Source organism: Lontra canadensis, unplaced genomic scaffold, assembly GCF_010015895.1.
Source record: "Lontra canadensis isolate GAN:19392208 unplaced genomic scaffold, GSC_riverotter_1.0 scaffold38, whole genome shotgun sequence".
NCBI classification, from domain to species: domain Eukaryota; kingdom Metazoa; phylum Chordata; class Mammalia; order Carnivora; family Mustelidae; genus Lontra; species Lontra canadensis.
In genome coordinates, this window is record NW_022631032.1 from 3,964,492 (window position 1) to 3,981,207 (window position 16,716).

General features: G+C 41.9%; 1 protein-coding gene across 1 annotated transcript in view; it reads left to right on the forward strand.

Moving 5' to 3' along the window:
* Positions 1-8,342: 8,342 nt before the first annotated feature.
* SNX4 (sorting nexin 4) overlaps positions 8,343-16,716 on the forward strand; it is a 64,379-nt gene continuing 56,005 nt past the window's right edge. The window contains exon 1 of the mRNA XM_032869438.1: positions 8,343-8,509. Coding sequence (XP_032725329.1) covers positions 8,369-8,509 — 141 coding nt within the window. The 5' untranslated portion in view covers positions 8,343-8,368. The remainder of the gene's footprint in view (positions 8,510-16,716) is intronic.

Below are 16,716 nucleotides of genomic sequence, written 5' to 3' on the forward strand. Positions count from 1 at the left end.
AAAAATTTTATTTACTTTTATTATTTTTTTAAAAGATTTTATTTATTTGTCAGAGAGAGAGAAAGCATATAGGCAGAGGGAGAAGCAGGCTCCCTGCTGAGTAGGGAGCCGGATGTGGGGCTTGATCCCAGAATCCTGGGATCATGACCTGAGCCACAGGCAGCTGCTTAACCGGCTGAGCCACCCAGGTGTCCCAAAATTTTTAAATAAAATTAAGAAGTGGAGGTGAACTGAAGTGTACAGCTGAATATGAATTTTGAGGCCAAAAGGAGAGACATGTCCTTTATAATTCAGTTAATATTATTTGCTAAACATTTAATAACCAGTGAGCCTGGACCATGCCTGATGGCTGAGCTTAAATGGATCATTTCCTGCCATCCCTTTTCTGCCCCTACCCAACTCTCCATCATTTTCCAGTATGACTCACTCTCATACTCTAGGACATGATAATGTCATGTTTGCCCAAAATATATCTGTTTTGTGCCTTAGTGCTTCTCTCCACAGTGCTTCCGTGGCCTTTAACCCCCCACGCCCTCCATCTCTTGAGCTGGGTAAATTCTTCCCTTTTCCTTCTCTCACTACCATTCTTGTTTGGCTGAAGTCTCCTCCCCTGTGTTTCTGTGCTTATGACTTAATATCGTGATTTCTTTTTTTTCTTTCGAATAGCTTGTTTTTTAATTGTAAAAGTAACTGATACTCATTTCACATGATAGGGGTGTGTATATATAAAAAGAACTTTCCTCCTGCCAACCCCCATTGCCACTTGGAAGAGTACCAAAGGGTGACTTTCCGTACTTATGTAAAAATGATTTAAGCAGTACTTGAATTTATTTCCTTTATAAAAGATTCAGATCACAGGAGTTTATAAAGGAACACTCCCCTTGGATGCTGCCTTCACTTTCCTTCCCCAAATCGTTAACGGCGTGCTGTGTAACCCTTCAGCCCCTCTTTCTATCCATATCATATAAATGCACATGGGTATGGGTGGCAGATACTAAAACACCAAAACTCAGAGTGCTCTCATTACCAGATCTTCCCTTCCTTTTCCTCTGTGCCCTGCTTTAAGGGGGATTCTTTGCTGTTCAGAGCAAAGTTATGGGCAGAGATATCCATCAAAGAAGACAAGAGAAGCAAAAGATTTCTCTGCATGAGAAAGATCTTGGAGCCATCCTGAGAAGGAAAGAAAAGATCTGAAGGTGGGGAGGCGAGGGGGAAACCTGAATGAGCAGGGTGTTTTGAGGGAAAGGGCAGGGGGAAATGTGCTTTGAGGACTAGGACACTGGGGAGATGTAGACATGTAAAGAGAATTTTTAGCAAGTTTTAATATAATTTATCAATTCTTCACTTACTATCTCAAGAGACTTTCAGTAAGGTTTTAAGTAGGTTTTAAGGCTCTAGGGAGTCACATGTGTGTTTCTCATGAAGTATCTATAGATCCACACCCGATCTGGGGCTGGAGGGGATCTCCCTTGAAGCACCTGGGCTGCATGGAGGAAGTTTGTGGAAAATCAAGGAACGAATTCAGGATACAGTATGGAAGGGAAGGAGAAATAGGAATAAAAGCTGGGAATGCAGCCAATATGCCTTCGATGTATTGGCCTTAGGGGCCATGCCTGCTAATACCCAACTCCCATTACCTCAGCCTTAACAAAGTTTGCCAGTTGAAGGAGCCTGCCCACATATATGGAGCTTTTTCAAAATTCTAAATTTAAGCGGTACCTGGGCGGCTCATTCAGTTGAGTGTCTGACTCTTGATTTCTGCCCAGGTCATGGTCTCAGGGTGGGAAGATCAAGCCCCATGTCAGGCTCTGCACTCAGTGTGGTGTCTGCTTGAGATTCTCTCTCTCTCTCTCTCTCTCTGCTCCTCTCCCAGCTCACCTGTGTGCTCTCTCTGTCTCAAAATAAATAAAAATATTAAGAAAAAAGGGGTGCCTGAGTGGCTCAGTGGGTTAAGCCTCTGCCTTTGACTCAGGTCATGATCTCAGGGTCCTGGGATCGAGCCCCGTACCGGGTTCTCTGCTCAGCAGGGAGCCTGCTTCCCCCTTTCTCTCTGCCTGCCTCTCTGCCTATTTGTGATTGCTATCTGTCAAATAAATAAAATAAAATCTTTTTAAAAAATGTTAAAAAAAAAGAAGAAAAAAGCCCAACCAAAATTCTAGATTTTAAATTATTGAAATATTAATGAATAACTAAGGATCATCAAACAGCTTCCAAAAACTCCAAAATGAAAGTAACAAACTTAAAAACAATGACCCAGGAGGAAACAGGAAGAACAAAGAGGGGAAAAGGCAAAGAGGTAAAAAGATTCTGGCTGGTAACCTTGGAGATCCAAAACGATATTGCATACATAAAACATGAACAGGATGGTATGTATAAAAAAGAAACCATCAGATAATAAGAAAGAACTTTTGCTCAAGCCGGAGGCCTGCAAATCTCTGAGACTCCTTCTGTCTTACCTCTCGTGTCCAATGTGACAAGTCCTACCAGCTCTGCCTTAGGAATGGCCCCATCAGTTCTTGTCCAGACTCCTATTCTATCCTCTACAGTACAGTCCTAATAATCTTTAAAAAATCTCTCCCCTCTAGAAACCTCTGGTGGCTCCCGATTTCCCATGGGATAAAATCCAGACTCCATAGTCAGGTTTATAAAACTCATTATACCCAGCCTTCCCCTCTAGACTCACTGCTCCATCATCTTCTCCCAGAAGCCTGGGTTTCTTCACAAGGAATGCCTGCCTCCCAGTTCTCAGAACAAGACTTGCCCTTTCTGGCCCCTAGAGCATGAAGTAGAAAGCTCTTCTGGCTTCCCTGCCAGGCAATCTCCTGCTCAGGGGTCAGCACCCAGCCCAGACTTCCCTGTAATCTCAAGCAGGATTCTGTCCCCATGGGGCCCTCATTTGCAAAACCTCTGTTCCAGGACCGGGTGGGTGCTCCATGCAGTTACTCAGGATAATTGAACATGGCCTCCAGCTGATTGGTCAGGTCCCCAGTCACCTCATCCCTCCTCAAGTGGAAAAGAAAAAATTCTTCATTCCACACTTCCTCCAGAAGGAAATGCCTTCTTTGATGAGTTTACGCTGGCCTTCAGAAGAAGCTGAGTCAGGCACTCTATGCCTCTTATTAAAAAACAGGCCCCCCCTCTTGAGCACCTGGGTGGCTCAGACAGTTAACAGTCTGTCTTTGGCTCAGGTCATGATCCCAGGGTCCTGGGACTGACCCCCACATCAGGCTCCTTGCTCAGCAGGGAGCCTGTTTCTCCTTCTGCTTGCCTCTCTCCCTGCTTGTGCGTGCATGCTCTCTCTCTCCCCCCCCCATTAAATAAATAAAATCTTAAAACAAATAAACAAACAAAAAACAGGCCCCAAATGGAGTCACTTGTCCTAAGCCCCTATCAGCAAACCAAGACTTTTACCTAACCTAACTGCAGTTTAGTCTCTCCCAGGAATGTGACCTTTAACCAGTCAGTCTGGAATTCTCTGGTCAGCACTAGTAGCCATTTTGTCTAGCCCTTTGGCTTTCCTTTCTGTTTGCGATATGGGATGCTGCCTGATTCATGAATCATTGAATAAAGCCAATTTGATCTTTAAATTTACTCAGTTTGAATTTTGTTTTTAATACCCTCAGTCCAAGTTTGCAGGGGGAGAGGTCTGTCCTGACCACTGCTCTGCTACTAACCAGTTGTTAGTAGTAACTGTGGCCAAGTTATCAGCCTCGCTAGGCTCCACTGCCTTTATCAGGAAAATGAAGGCATTGGATGAGAGGACCTCTGAGGTAATACCTCACCTGTGATCTCCAGTTTTGGTTATTTACAAAGGGAAAAATCTCAAGAGTGGAAAAGTGCCCTCCATTTCCCATTCACCTCAGGGCTGATGGCCCAAGTTTGTGGCTTCTGGAATTAATCAGCCCACTCAGACCTTTGCAGCTTCCACACTTTTCCTACCTAACCAAAGGGAGGGGCAAGTAGTGAGGTGGCTCAGAGCTGCCAGCTCTGACCCGTCAGCTAGGCCTGGCTGCAGAAAGGGACATGGTGACTGCCCGCCTCTTGCCTCTCCCAAGGGCTGCCTCTTTTTCCTGGAAGAACTGATTGGCACACGGGGACCAAGCTGGGTCCTCATGGTACCAAGACTACTGAGGAGGGGGGAGGGGAGGAGGGTCCCTCTTGGCTTTCACCCATTCTCCCCTACCCTCTCCCATGCAGTTTTGGGGAGAATTCAGGTTGAGGAGATGTCTGTGGAGGCTGGAGGGGAGCTACCATGGGCAGGAGACCAGGCATCTGACTGGCTTTAATAAGTAAAAATGCAGCTGGTTATTATATCTTTGCTTGTTTTCTTCTGTACACCCCTCCCATCCCCCCGACACATTCGTTCATTCAGTAGCTGAGTGCTGAATACCCCCTCCAGCCCAGAGGGCCCAGAGCATCCGGTTGCAAAGAGGAGTGAGACAGGGCCCTGCTCTTACTGAGTTCATTGGCCTAGAGCGGGAGATAGACATGTAGGGTTAGTAAACAAGTGAGTGGTGCTGGAACAGAGAAAAGTCAGCTTTCAATGGAGGGGTGGATGAGTGTGTGGGAAGGAGGGCGCAGAAAGTCCCCAAGTCTGGGGAAAACAGAGCTAGCCCCAACACAGGGCAACAGAGTATACATTTATTTACTCGAAATTACTTCTGGTATTCAGAACAATCGCACCAATGGAGAAGATCTCCAAAGATGATCAGTCACTACAGCCCGTCTCTTGCCTGTTTCTTGCTCACTTTTCTGATATGTATTAAATAGGCCACTCATTGGGCAGATAGATAAGACTGTGGGTGCTGCTTCCTGCCCTCACTTCAGTCCTGCTGAGTGTCCTCCCCTTTCAGTGATGCCCCGGCAATCACCACTCCCTGAGGGATGGATGGCCGAAGTAGGATCCCCTTGGGAGGACCATGCCTCTGACAAGTGACAGCCAATGCGTTCTACGGTAGCAGGCAGCATAGCATGGGGCAAATGGTAGCAGAAGTTCTGAATAGAAGATTCCATCTGAAATATGAATGCTTAAAACTGATATAAATTTAGTTTTCTCACACAAGCAGCTGCCCCACGACTAATAATCTTAGTCAGGGTGGCAGCTCTGAGCCACCTCACTACTTGCCCCTTCGTTTGGTTAGGTAGGAAAAGTGGGGAAGCCGCAAAGGTCTGAGTGAGATGATTAATTCCAGAAACCACTAACCTGGGCCATCATCCCTGAGGTGAGTGGGAAATGGAGGGCATTTTTCCACTCTTGAGATTTTTCCCTTTGTAAATAACCAAAACTGGAGATCACAGGTAAGGTATTACCTCAGAGGTCCTCTCAGACTAAGATTATTCTGGAAAATGATCAATGTAGCTCAGAGAATCAATAGTTTACAAAATGTACTAAACATTGTGAAGTGTCAGGACACTTGGGTAGCTGCTCCATTGGTTCTGCATTTGGCTTCTGCTTGGGTCATGATCCAGAGGTCTTGGGATGGAGCCCTGCCCTGCATCAGGCTCCTGCTCAGTGAGGAGTCTGAACAGACTGCTTCTCCCTCTTCCTCTCCCTCTCTCCCCTGCTCGTGTTCTCTCTGCCTCAATTAAGTAAGATAAAATCTCTAAAAAAGTTAAAATCTTAAAAAATATTAAAAAAATAAAAAATATAACCATAACCGATTATAAGATTAAATAAATTATAGTAATTTTTTAAAGTTTATTTATTTATTTATTTATTTATTTATTTATTTATTTATTTATTTTAGTAATCTCTGCACCTGAGGTGGGATTCAAATTTACAGCCCTGAGATCAAGAGTTGCATGCTCTTCCAACTGAGCCAGATGGTTGCCCCAAATTATAGTATTTTTTTAAAAAAGATTTTTATTCACTTGACACAGAGGACAAAAGTGAGGGGTGAGGGTGGGGAATAACAGGCAGAGGGAGAGGGACAAGCAGAATCCCCACTGAGCAGGGAGCCCAATGCAAACTCAATCCCAGAACCCTGGGATCATGAACCAAGTGGAAAGCAGACAATCAACTGAGCCACTCAGGCACCCTGAATTAATAGCAATGCTTTACAATAAAACTGTGTAGTCTTTAAGAAGATTCTCTAGAAATATAATCACCTGGAAAGGTGTTTTTGCTGTATTAAGTGAACAAATTATAAAATAACATTATAGTATGATTCTATTTTTATTATATATGTATAATATTTGAAAGGATAGTTGTTCAATGTTAGTGTTTATCTTTGGGTGTGGGAGTATGGAGCTTTTATATTATTTTTATTCATAACCATTTTCTAATTTTTCCACAATGAACATGTTTAATAGGTATATATAAGAGGGGGAAATGACCATCTAATCCCTTTGCCCTCATTTTAGATTCTTCAAGTACCCTCTTGTTTTTCCAAATTTGGTTTCTCCAAGGCTATCTCTTAAGAAAATATAGAGACAAAGTTATATCGAGCTAACTTAAAACTGATACCAAAGGCAGTCTTGGAATTTTTTTTTTCCCCTCAGAAAAGGAGGTATGAATTGTAAAAGGGCTAGGTGGGGGGAACTTTCCCTCTATTCTTCTAGATTCTTTTGGCTGGTCTGTTAATTGAATTGACATAAGATTAACAGGAGAGAAATAAATTTAATTATGTAGTATGGGAGCCCCATAAGATTATGAGACCCATGAACATGTCAGGCAATCGAAGCTTCTATGCCATCCTGAGCTAAGGAATGGGGTAAGGGACGGAGGTTCAAAGGAGAGTAGGGTAATTCATAGGACCATAAGAACAGATGTTTGATAATTAAATGTTTGCTTTGCCATGCAGATGGGTCATTTCTGGTAATAGCGGTCCTTCCGGGCCAGGCCTTCCTGAACTTTCTTAGGTAGTTAAGGGAGAGGTAAAAGTAATTTTCTTGACTCTTCTGGTTTTGATTGTTTTTAGCTCAAAATAATGCACATGCCAAAGTGGTCTATTTGGGGGTCATGTATTCTGCTCCCCCTCAGAATGAAGAGGAAACAGACTGTTCCTACTCTGTTTTAGTCCTTCCCGCCTCCCCCCGCCCCCAACCAAAATAGCACCTAGCGCTATGGCTTCCCCTGGTTGAATGCTTTGTCAAAACTTGAGCTCCTTTCCTCGTTCTTACACACTGCAGAATGAGATACTGAAGTCACCAGCCCAGAGAGATTATCCTAAAGGCTCTTGGACCTAGTTTTTTCAGTATCTTGAAACTGGGAAAATGGCACAGGATAACGGTTACAAATCTGTTCCTGGGAAGATATCCCTCTTGTGATGAATTAATCTTCTGAGTTAAAAATACGTTTCCTGAGAATTTGCCTAGCGTGAACAATCCTTGATATACTGATGATATAAATGCCTTTTGAAATTTGAGTAAAGGTCCTAGGTTTGGTCAGAGGAAGAGGGGGAAAAAAAAAAAAAGATAGGGTCCTTGCCTTAAAAAAGTCCAAAGTCCAGTTGGGGCAGAAAGACATATAAACAAATAATTGTAAAATAATACGAGAAAGGTCTTAACATTAATTAACAAAGTAATATTAGCATTTGGACATTACCACTTGAGATTTTAGGGATGAATGGGAAATTCGCCGGGTGGGGGCGGGGCAGAGAATACAACCCAGGAAGAGCAAATTGTGTGTCATAGCTTGGAAGTATTTCGGCAGAAAGATCAGTTTCTCTCCTTGAAAAATTGATGACCAGACTTTGTATAGAAGGAACCCCCAACTACCACACAGCCTGGCACACCGAGTGAGCATTTCCCATTAGGTTACCATAGTGAATGCGTGTCAAGGAAGCGGGTTCTGAAAATTCGGTATGAGAGGTTCGTAGAAAACGATCAGAGATCGCCAGGGCTTTATGAAACGCAACCGATTTCAAGCCACCCTTTGGCCAAACGCTTCACTTCTTCACTTCTCTCAGAACTGCACGCGCTAGCTTTTGCTGAATGTGTTACTCGAACTGCTGAACGTTTTTTAATTTATAGCGCCATGAACCTTCCGGGTAAAAAAGTGGAACCGACAAGGCAGGAGGGACCGAGGCTCGGAGCGGGAAGATCAGACCGCGGTCTCCCGATTTCTTCTAACGCAATTTTTCTCTAGGCGCTCGCCCGCCGGAACGATTCAGTGTCTACTCTGCTCTTCCCCTTGCCTTTCTCCCCTTATCTCCCTCAATCAGTTCTCCCGGGTTTCCGGGTCTCCCGGGCTAGCAGCTAACTTTTTCCTAAGTAGGGAAGCCTACCCGCATCCGCCCCGGGCGGGAAGCTGCGTGGATCTCAGTCCCCGGGAAACCGCCGCGGGGCCGGGAGGCGGGGCGGGGCGGGGCGGGGCGCGCTGCGCGACGGCGCAAGCGCATTGGAGCCGCGGAGTCAAACTGCAGCCATGGAGCAGGCACCTCGGGATCCCGAGCGGCAATTGCAGCCAGCGCCCCTAGAGCCGCTGGGCCATCCCGATGCGGGGCTGCAGTCTGCGGTCGGTGAGGAAGCGGAGGGGGCCAGAGACGAGAGCCCCGGAGAGGGCACGGTGAGGAGAAGGGGCGGCAGAGGCCACGGGGCCTGGTGTCGGGGCCTAGCGGGCCGGACTGGGTTGGGTTGGGCTCGGGTGGCGGGGGCCGGTGGGCTCCGCCGGAAAGGCCCCGCAGTGAGGGGATGGCTGGGTGAAGGGCCGGGCTACAGGTGCAGTGAGGGGGAAGCTCGGTGGAGAAAGGGGGTTGGGGGGGGCGAATCCCTGAGGCTGCGGGACCAAGGGAAGGGCCGAGAGGGCGGCAGCGAGGGGAGCGGGGGGTTGTGTGGGTGCGGTCCGATGGGCGTGGAGGTCGGAGCCCTGGACCCGCCCGGCTGGAGCAGGTGTGGTGTTCAGAGGTCGGGGGATCTGGAGGTTTGGACCAGAAGAGGAACACTGTTGTTCCTGGCAATCTGGTGAGGGGTTGTGCAGAGGCGAAGGCCGAACGGAGGCGCCGTGGAGAGTGGGCATCGGTGCTGGAGAAGGAAGGGAATGGGGGACTTGAGGAACAAGTTGGGGGTTTAAAAGGGTGGTTGGCTTGGTGCCACGATCAGGAAATTGAAAAGTGTCGGATTCAAGAAAAGGCAAAATAAAAGAAAATTTAAACTCCGTATTTGTAGTTTCTTCACTTGGAGGCAGTTCCCTATTTCCCATTGAGGTTTGTCAGCTATATCCCATGCACCTACCTGCCTTGTGAAGCCCCCGGTAATTAGTGATTTTCATTGTTGAGAGGAGAGAATGCATCATTTTAGATATGTAATTGTTTTCATTCCAAAGTGTTTTCACGCATAATGCAAGATAGTAGACCGGGGTAAAAGGAAGGGTTTCAAAAACCAGCCCTCCACATGAGACCATTCTACCCGAGAGTGTGCATTGATCATCCGTTTTGCTTCTTTTTTTTTTTTCCGGAGCAGGGGTTAGTGCTAATATAAAACTGCCCATTCTTATGGTATATGGATATAGAAAAGTTAAAATTGTTTGCTGCATGTACTTAGGAAGACTTTTTCAAGTTTGGAGACCAGATAATTGGGAACTTCATACACAATCGTTGAAGGTATCACCTTCTTAGGGAAATGTCGAGATACACAAAGTAGCATGAAGACTTTTTGGGATGAGTTTTAAGTTTCTCATTCAATTTTTTCCGAAATGTAGAATTATTTGTGTAAAGGCCAGGATCTCATATTAAATGTGAAGAAGTGTGTGTATTCTTAGTTCATAAATTTGGCTCTTATGATTTGCTCTTTATGCAGGTTTCCATCTGTGACTTAGTTTTTGTGTTCTGTCTTTAAAGAAAAAAAAACCTTATTGTCAAGTATGTCATCACAAAAGAATAAATAATTATCTCACAAAATAATTGAAACCATCACACGTTCTGGGTTATAGCTTACTCCCTCCACCACAGAGGTAACCTTTGTCCTGCATTTTGTATTAACAATTCTTTTGCTTTTCTTAGAATTTTACCATATGTATCTATAAACGATATGTTGTTTTACTTGATTTTGAAATTTACATAAGTGATATAATTTTACTATGACTTCCTCTCTTAGCTCAGTATGTTTTTGGGATTCATCCAAAATGTGGCTTAATTCACTTATATTCATGACTCTATAGTCTGCCATTTTATAGATATTCTACAGTTGATTTCTTCTTGTATTTACAGACATTGGGGTTATTATAAGATCCTTGCTTATTTCTAAAAAATTACTATCATTAACTTCTTCCATATCTCTTGGTGCAAATGTCTAATTCAAATTTAGGTGTGGGGTTGCTGGATTGTAGGGTATTAGCACATTCAATTCTAGTGGGTGGTGCCAGATTGCTTTCCAAAGTAATTTTACCAATTTATTTTCCCATCATAATTTTTTTCTGTCTTTAGCAACACTTAATATTTTCAGACTTTAAAATATTTGCTAATCTCTTGGGTATATGTTAAAGCAGTTTTAGATTGTTTTAAAAGGCAAGGATCATATCTTTTGTAGACAACATCATGAGTTTAATTTTGATTTGATTATGATGATAAAAATTTTTGTGGGCACCTCGGTGGCTTGTCATTAGATATGCGACTCTTGATCTTATGATTGTAAGTTTGAGCCCCATGTTGGGTGTAGAGATTACTTTAAAAAAAAATCTTTTAGGGGCACCTGGGTGGCTCAATGGGTTAAGCCTCTGCCTTCGGCTCAAGTCATGATACCGGGGTCCTGGGATCGAGCCCCGCATCGGGCTCTCTGCTCAGCAGGGAGCCTGCTTCCCTTCCTCTCTCTCTGCCTGCCTCTCTGCTTGCTTGTGCTCTCTGTCAAATAAATAAATAAAAATCTTTAAAAAAAAAAGCTTTTAAAAAATTTGTTTTTTGGTAATTTTTTTGTGAAAGCCTTTAGATAATTAACTAATAGGAAGTCACAACTATAGTATAAACTCCATTTATCTTAATTTAAAAGTGATTATAAATACCTTGTTGAAAAAAAACTATGTATATTCAGTTTAAGATATTTGAAAACCCAAAGATGCCATCATACAGTAAAAGTCTGACATTTTAGGATAATGTTTGTAAATGTACCATTCATCAGTGACCAAACTTATGGGGTTTCCTAAAACAGCTTCCTAATTTTGTGGTTCTAGAGACACAAGCCATTTGGACAAATATTTTCAGTATCAATTATTTCAGAATCATGAGTATAAACATATTTATTCACATGTACTCTGTATGTTGCCTGTTCTCTTCCAAAAGCCCCAAGCTCATCCTTTGAGGGCCATCTACTCCCTTTCCCTCTTTCTTTTTTCTTTTATTTTCAAGATTTTATTTTTAAGTAATCTCCACACCTAATGTGGGGCTTGAACTCGTGACCCTGAGCTCAAGAGTTGTTGTATACTGTACCAACTAAGCCAGCCAGGCACCCCTACCTTTCCCTCTTTCTATCCCCTCTTTTTTTCCAGTCCATTTTCAATTGAGAAGTATTGCAGTAACCGTAACCATGTTGTTACTGGTATTGATAGGAGCGTAGTCTGAGCAGAAAGGTAAGTTAGATTTGTGGTTTGTGGGTGCTATGCACAGTAAGCTCTGTTTTTCATTTAATTCTGTAGATTACCCCTAAAAGACAGATAAAGATGGGGTTCCAGGAGAAGTAATTTTGCCAAGGTCACAGGCTAGTCAGTGGAATGGCTGGGATTTGAGCCCAGGTCCTCCTGGCTTTGAAATCAGTGCTCTTTCCAGTAAGCTATGCTGCTTCCATCCAAAAAAAAAAAAAAAGTTAAAAATAGACTTGTTAATTGCTCCAATACTGTATTTAAATTTTTTAGTTTAAGTTGCAATTTTAAGAAGAAAAAAGTATAAAAAATGTGTTGATTTATCAAGCACTTTTTCACCACAAAAATATCTGTGCAGATGGAGTGTAGAGATGCAGAAAACTTGCCTCATCAGCCTTATTCTTGGCTGCAGATTTGGGCTGAGAGTCATTTGTACCATTTGCCCTACACCCAGGAGTAGGTAATAAAAGCAAGCACGGACTCACAAACCTCCTTTGGTTTTAAACATCACTAATTGGGATTCTTTAAATTCTGCTCTCAGCTCTTCTGTGGTCTCTTATTTTTCTTTCTGTGAGTCTACAGTCCGTTTCCATTGTTTGATAAGAAATCTCTCTCTCTTTTTTTTTTCCTTTCATACTTTTTCACCTGTAGGGAAGAATGCATTCCTTTTTTTCCCCCTTAGTATTGTCAATTCTATGTAAAATAATTTAGAAAATGGAAAAAATTAGAGAGGAATCCAATCTCCAAGAAAGTAGCAATTAGTCCCGGCCCAAGAAAGAGGACATAGCAAGGGAAAGGAAGCAAGAGAACTTTTTAGACTGGAAGATCCCACTGAGTTGGTAATTGTTTGTCCAGAGAAAAACCCTTGCCTGCGGGAGTCAGGAGTGATTTTTCAGGGAGCATGCGCTAGGCCTGGGAGGACTGGTGGGGACGAAGAGTTCATGGACAACTGGTGCTTACTGCTTAGCAATAGGTGTACCCCGTGACACCTTCACTGATTGGCAGCAGAGAACTGAGTGGAGTAGGCTGGCGCTGTGGGCAAGTTTGAGGCTTATGTGGGTGAGAATAACATGAAAAAGGAAAAGGAAATGTATAGGCATAGTTATAGAATGTATCAGTTTAGAAGCAGGTGATTAAATCACATTCAAGAACTTTTTCCTCATTTTTCTGCCTCAGCAGCTCGCAGTTTTTTAAAGGTGACTCAGAGTACAAAATACATTTTCTACAATCTAACCAGCATACATATCCTTCCATACATAACTGTTGTTCGAGGAGGCAATACTTAATCATTACTTCATGTAGTACTCTCTGACATTCTTCTATTTATTATTAAAAAGAAATACTGATCACAAACCACCAAACTGATTTCATGAACCATGCATATGTTGTGGCTCAGTGTGGAAAACTGTTCAAACTTATATATTTTATTTTAAATAAAAATGTTTTCTGAATCACTGTTTTATTTTTAAAATATATATTTTTATAGATAAAAAGTATAAGAAAACAGGTCATGTATTAGAATTGTATTTTTCTTATTTTTAACTGAAGTAAGCTTCACTCCTAGGCCTAAGTAGATACATTATTATTATTATTTTTTTTAAAGATTTTATTTATTTATTTGACAGAGATCACAAGTAGGCAGAGAGATAGGCAGAGAGAGAGAGAGGGAAGCAGGCTCCCTGCTGAGCAGAGAGGCCGATACAGGGCTCAAACCCAGTACCCTGAGATCATGACCTGAACCGAAGGCAGGGGCTTTAACCCACTGAGCCACCCAGGCGCCCCAGTAAATACATTATTTTTAACTTAATACCTGTTAACTGTTGACTGTTGTAGACACACCCCCTAAGGAAATAAATTCTTTGGGTAGTTCTTAAACTTCAGATCTTTGACCTATACATAAGCATCAAGTGTAGAAAAAAAGATTTTAAGGAAGTACACCAAGAATGGTATATTAACAGTGGTTAGTGCTGGGTTGTGGGATATAGGTGATTTATACTTCTTAATTTGACCTATAGTTTTCAGTTTTTATATACTAACCATGTATTACTTTCATAATAAAAAAAATCTTAAAACTACAAATAATAGGGAATAGGGAGTACTTGAGCTCCTGCTCTATACCAGCCAACTTTTAGAACTCTACCTGCATTAACTCAGTAAATGTTCTGATAACATTTTGAGGTAAGTACTCTAATCCTCATTTTTCAACTGAGGCAGAGAGATTAAAAAATTTGCCCAGAGTTACACAGCTAATCTGTGGCAGAGATGGGATACAGATTCTGGCAAACTGATTTTTATTTTTATTTTTATTTTATTTTATTTTTAAAGATTTTATTTATTTATTTGACAGAGATCACAAGTAGGCAGAGAGAGGCAGGCAGAGAGAGAGGAAGGGAGGCAGGCTCCTTGCTGAGCAGAGAGCCCAATGCAGGGCTCCATCCCAGGACCCTGGGATCCTAACCTGAGCTGAAGGCAGAGGCTTTAACCCACTGAGCCACCCAGGTGCCCCTGGCAAACTGGTTTTTAATAAGAGGGTGAATTGATCCTACAAATTTTAATTATAGACTTTTATTTTTTGCTGATTTCCAGTTATGTTTTCTTCCTTACTTGGCCTCATGCTACACTGATTTCTTTTTTTTTTTTTTAAGATTTTATTTATTTATTTGACAGAGATCACAAGTAGGCAGAGAGGCAGGCAGAAAGAGAGACAGACAGAGACGGAAGCAGGCTCCCTGCTGAGCAGAGAGCCTGATGTGGGGTTCCATCCTAGGACCCTGGGATCATGACCTGAGCTGAAAGCAGAGGCTTTAATCCACTGAGCCACCCAGGTGCCCCTACCCTGATTTCTTTTGACTTTTGTTTACTTTATTTGTATTTGTGTTTGTCCCATGATGTAATTTTTTGCTTTGTGTTATGTTTTAAGTCTTTCTCTTGTTTACCATAGGGAATTTAAAACATTTGCATTATCCTAACTGGCTTTATTTTTAGTTGATTTTCTTCTGTGAGGTTTTAACTTTCTTATTTTGGTTTCTATTTTTGCATTTTCCTTTGTGGGCAATAATTTCTTCGGTTTTATCCTCTGTAATGATTTGGAAGGCATGTATCTTTGTTTTTTTCTTCCCCCAAACATAACTGAAACAAAAATTATTTATGTAAGTATAATTACTTTAAGAATTTTTTGAAATAATCTCATTTACAGAAATGATATCAAATTTTATAAGCAAGGGCAGTATGAAGATCCTTTTTCCCATGAACTATTTGAGAGTGAACTGCCATCATGATACGCCCTCATCTCATTCCCAGAACTTTCAGTGTGAGGGGTGCCTGACTGGCTCAGTCAGTAGAGCCTGCAGCTCTTGATTCTGGGGTCATGAGTTTCAGCCCCATGTTGGGTGTAGAGATTACTTAAAAACCTTCTGTATTTAGGGGCAAACAAGGATATTGTCCTATGTAACCACAATACTACCATCAAAATCAGGAAGATAACATTGATAAATGACTATTATCTCATCCTCAAAGTTTGTTTAAATTTTGCCAGTTGTACCAGTACTGTTCCTCAGAACAAAATGATCCAGTCCAGATTTATATAATTAAATGTAACACATGCATGATCCAGATGCATGTGTTACATTTAATTATATTGTCTCTTTAGTCTCCTTCAATTTGGCAGAGTTTCTCAGTCTTTACTTTGGTGACTTAGACTCTTCTGAAGATTAGAAAGCAATTATTTTGTAGAATGCCCTCAGTTTAGGTTTGCCTGATGTTTCCTTATGATTAAGTTCAGGTTATGCATCTTTGGCAGAAATTGCCACTAAAGTGATCCTGTGGTCTAGTTCACACATGATTTGTTTTTGCCCAGTACTTTGGAATCACATTTTCTGCCAGTCTTCAATATCAAGTTACTCTTTTTCCTTTTGTAATTAATATTTTGTGGGACCTACATTGGAATTGAAAATATCTTGTTCCTCATCAGACTTTCTATTTGTCTTTTCAGTATGGACTCATGGATTTTATTTTTAAAAAACTTTATTTTTTTTCTTTTTAAAAAATTATTAACATATAATGTATTATTTGTTTCAGGGGTACAGCTCTGTGATTCATCAGTCTTACACAATACACAGCACTCACCACAATACATACCCTCTCTAGTGTCCATCACCCAGCCATCCTGTACCCCCACCTCCCTCCACTCCAGCAACCCTCAGTTTGTTTCCTGAGATTGAGTCTCTTATGGTTTGTCTCCCTCTCTGGTTTCATCTTGTTTCATTTTTTCCTGTCTTCCCCTGTGATCCTCTGTCTTACTTTTCAAATTCCACATATCAGTGAGATCATATAATTGTCTTTCTCTGATTGACTTATTTCACATAGCATAATACCCTCTGGTTCCATCCATGTAATGTAAATGGCAAGACTTCAGTTTTTTTAATGGCTGCATAATATTCTAGTGTGTGTGTGTGTGCGCGCATGTACACACACACACACACACACACACACACATATATATATACACCACATCTTTATCCATTTATCTGTTGATGGACATCTGGTTTCTTTCAATAATTTGGCTATTGTGGATATTGCTGTTATAACATTGGGGTGCAGGTGCCCCTTCCGATCACTACACTTGTATCTTTGGGGTAAATACCCAGTAGTGCTGTTGTTGGTTTGTAGGGTAGCTCTGTTTTCAACTTTTTGAGGAATCTCCACACTGTTCCCAGAGTGGCTATACCAGCTTGCATTCCCACCAACAGTGTAGGAGAGTTCCCCTTTCTCTGCATCATCTGTCATTTCCTAACTTTTTAATTAGACCCATTCCGACTGGTGTGAGGTGATAACTCACTGTATTTTTGATTTCTGTTTCCCGAATGCCGAGTGATGTTGAGCATTTTGTCATGTGCCTGTTGGCCATTTGGATGTCTTTTTTGCAGAAATGTCTGTTCATGTCTTCTGCCCATTTCTTGATTGGATTATTTGTTCTTTGGGTGTTGAGTTTGATAAGTTCTTTATAAATTTTGGATCCTAGCCCTTTATCTGATGTTATTTGCAAATACCTTCTCCCATTCTGTTGGTTGTCTTTTAGTTTTGTTGACTGTTTCCTTTCCTTGCTTATCTTGATGAAGTCCCAATACTTCATTTTTGCCCTTGCTTCCCTTACCTTTGGTGAGGTGTCTGGGAAGAAGTTGCTATGGCTGAGGTGGAAGAGGTTGCTG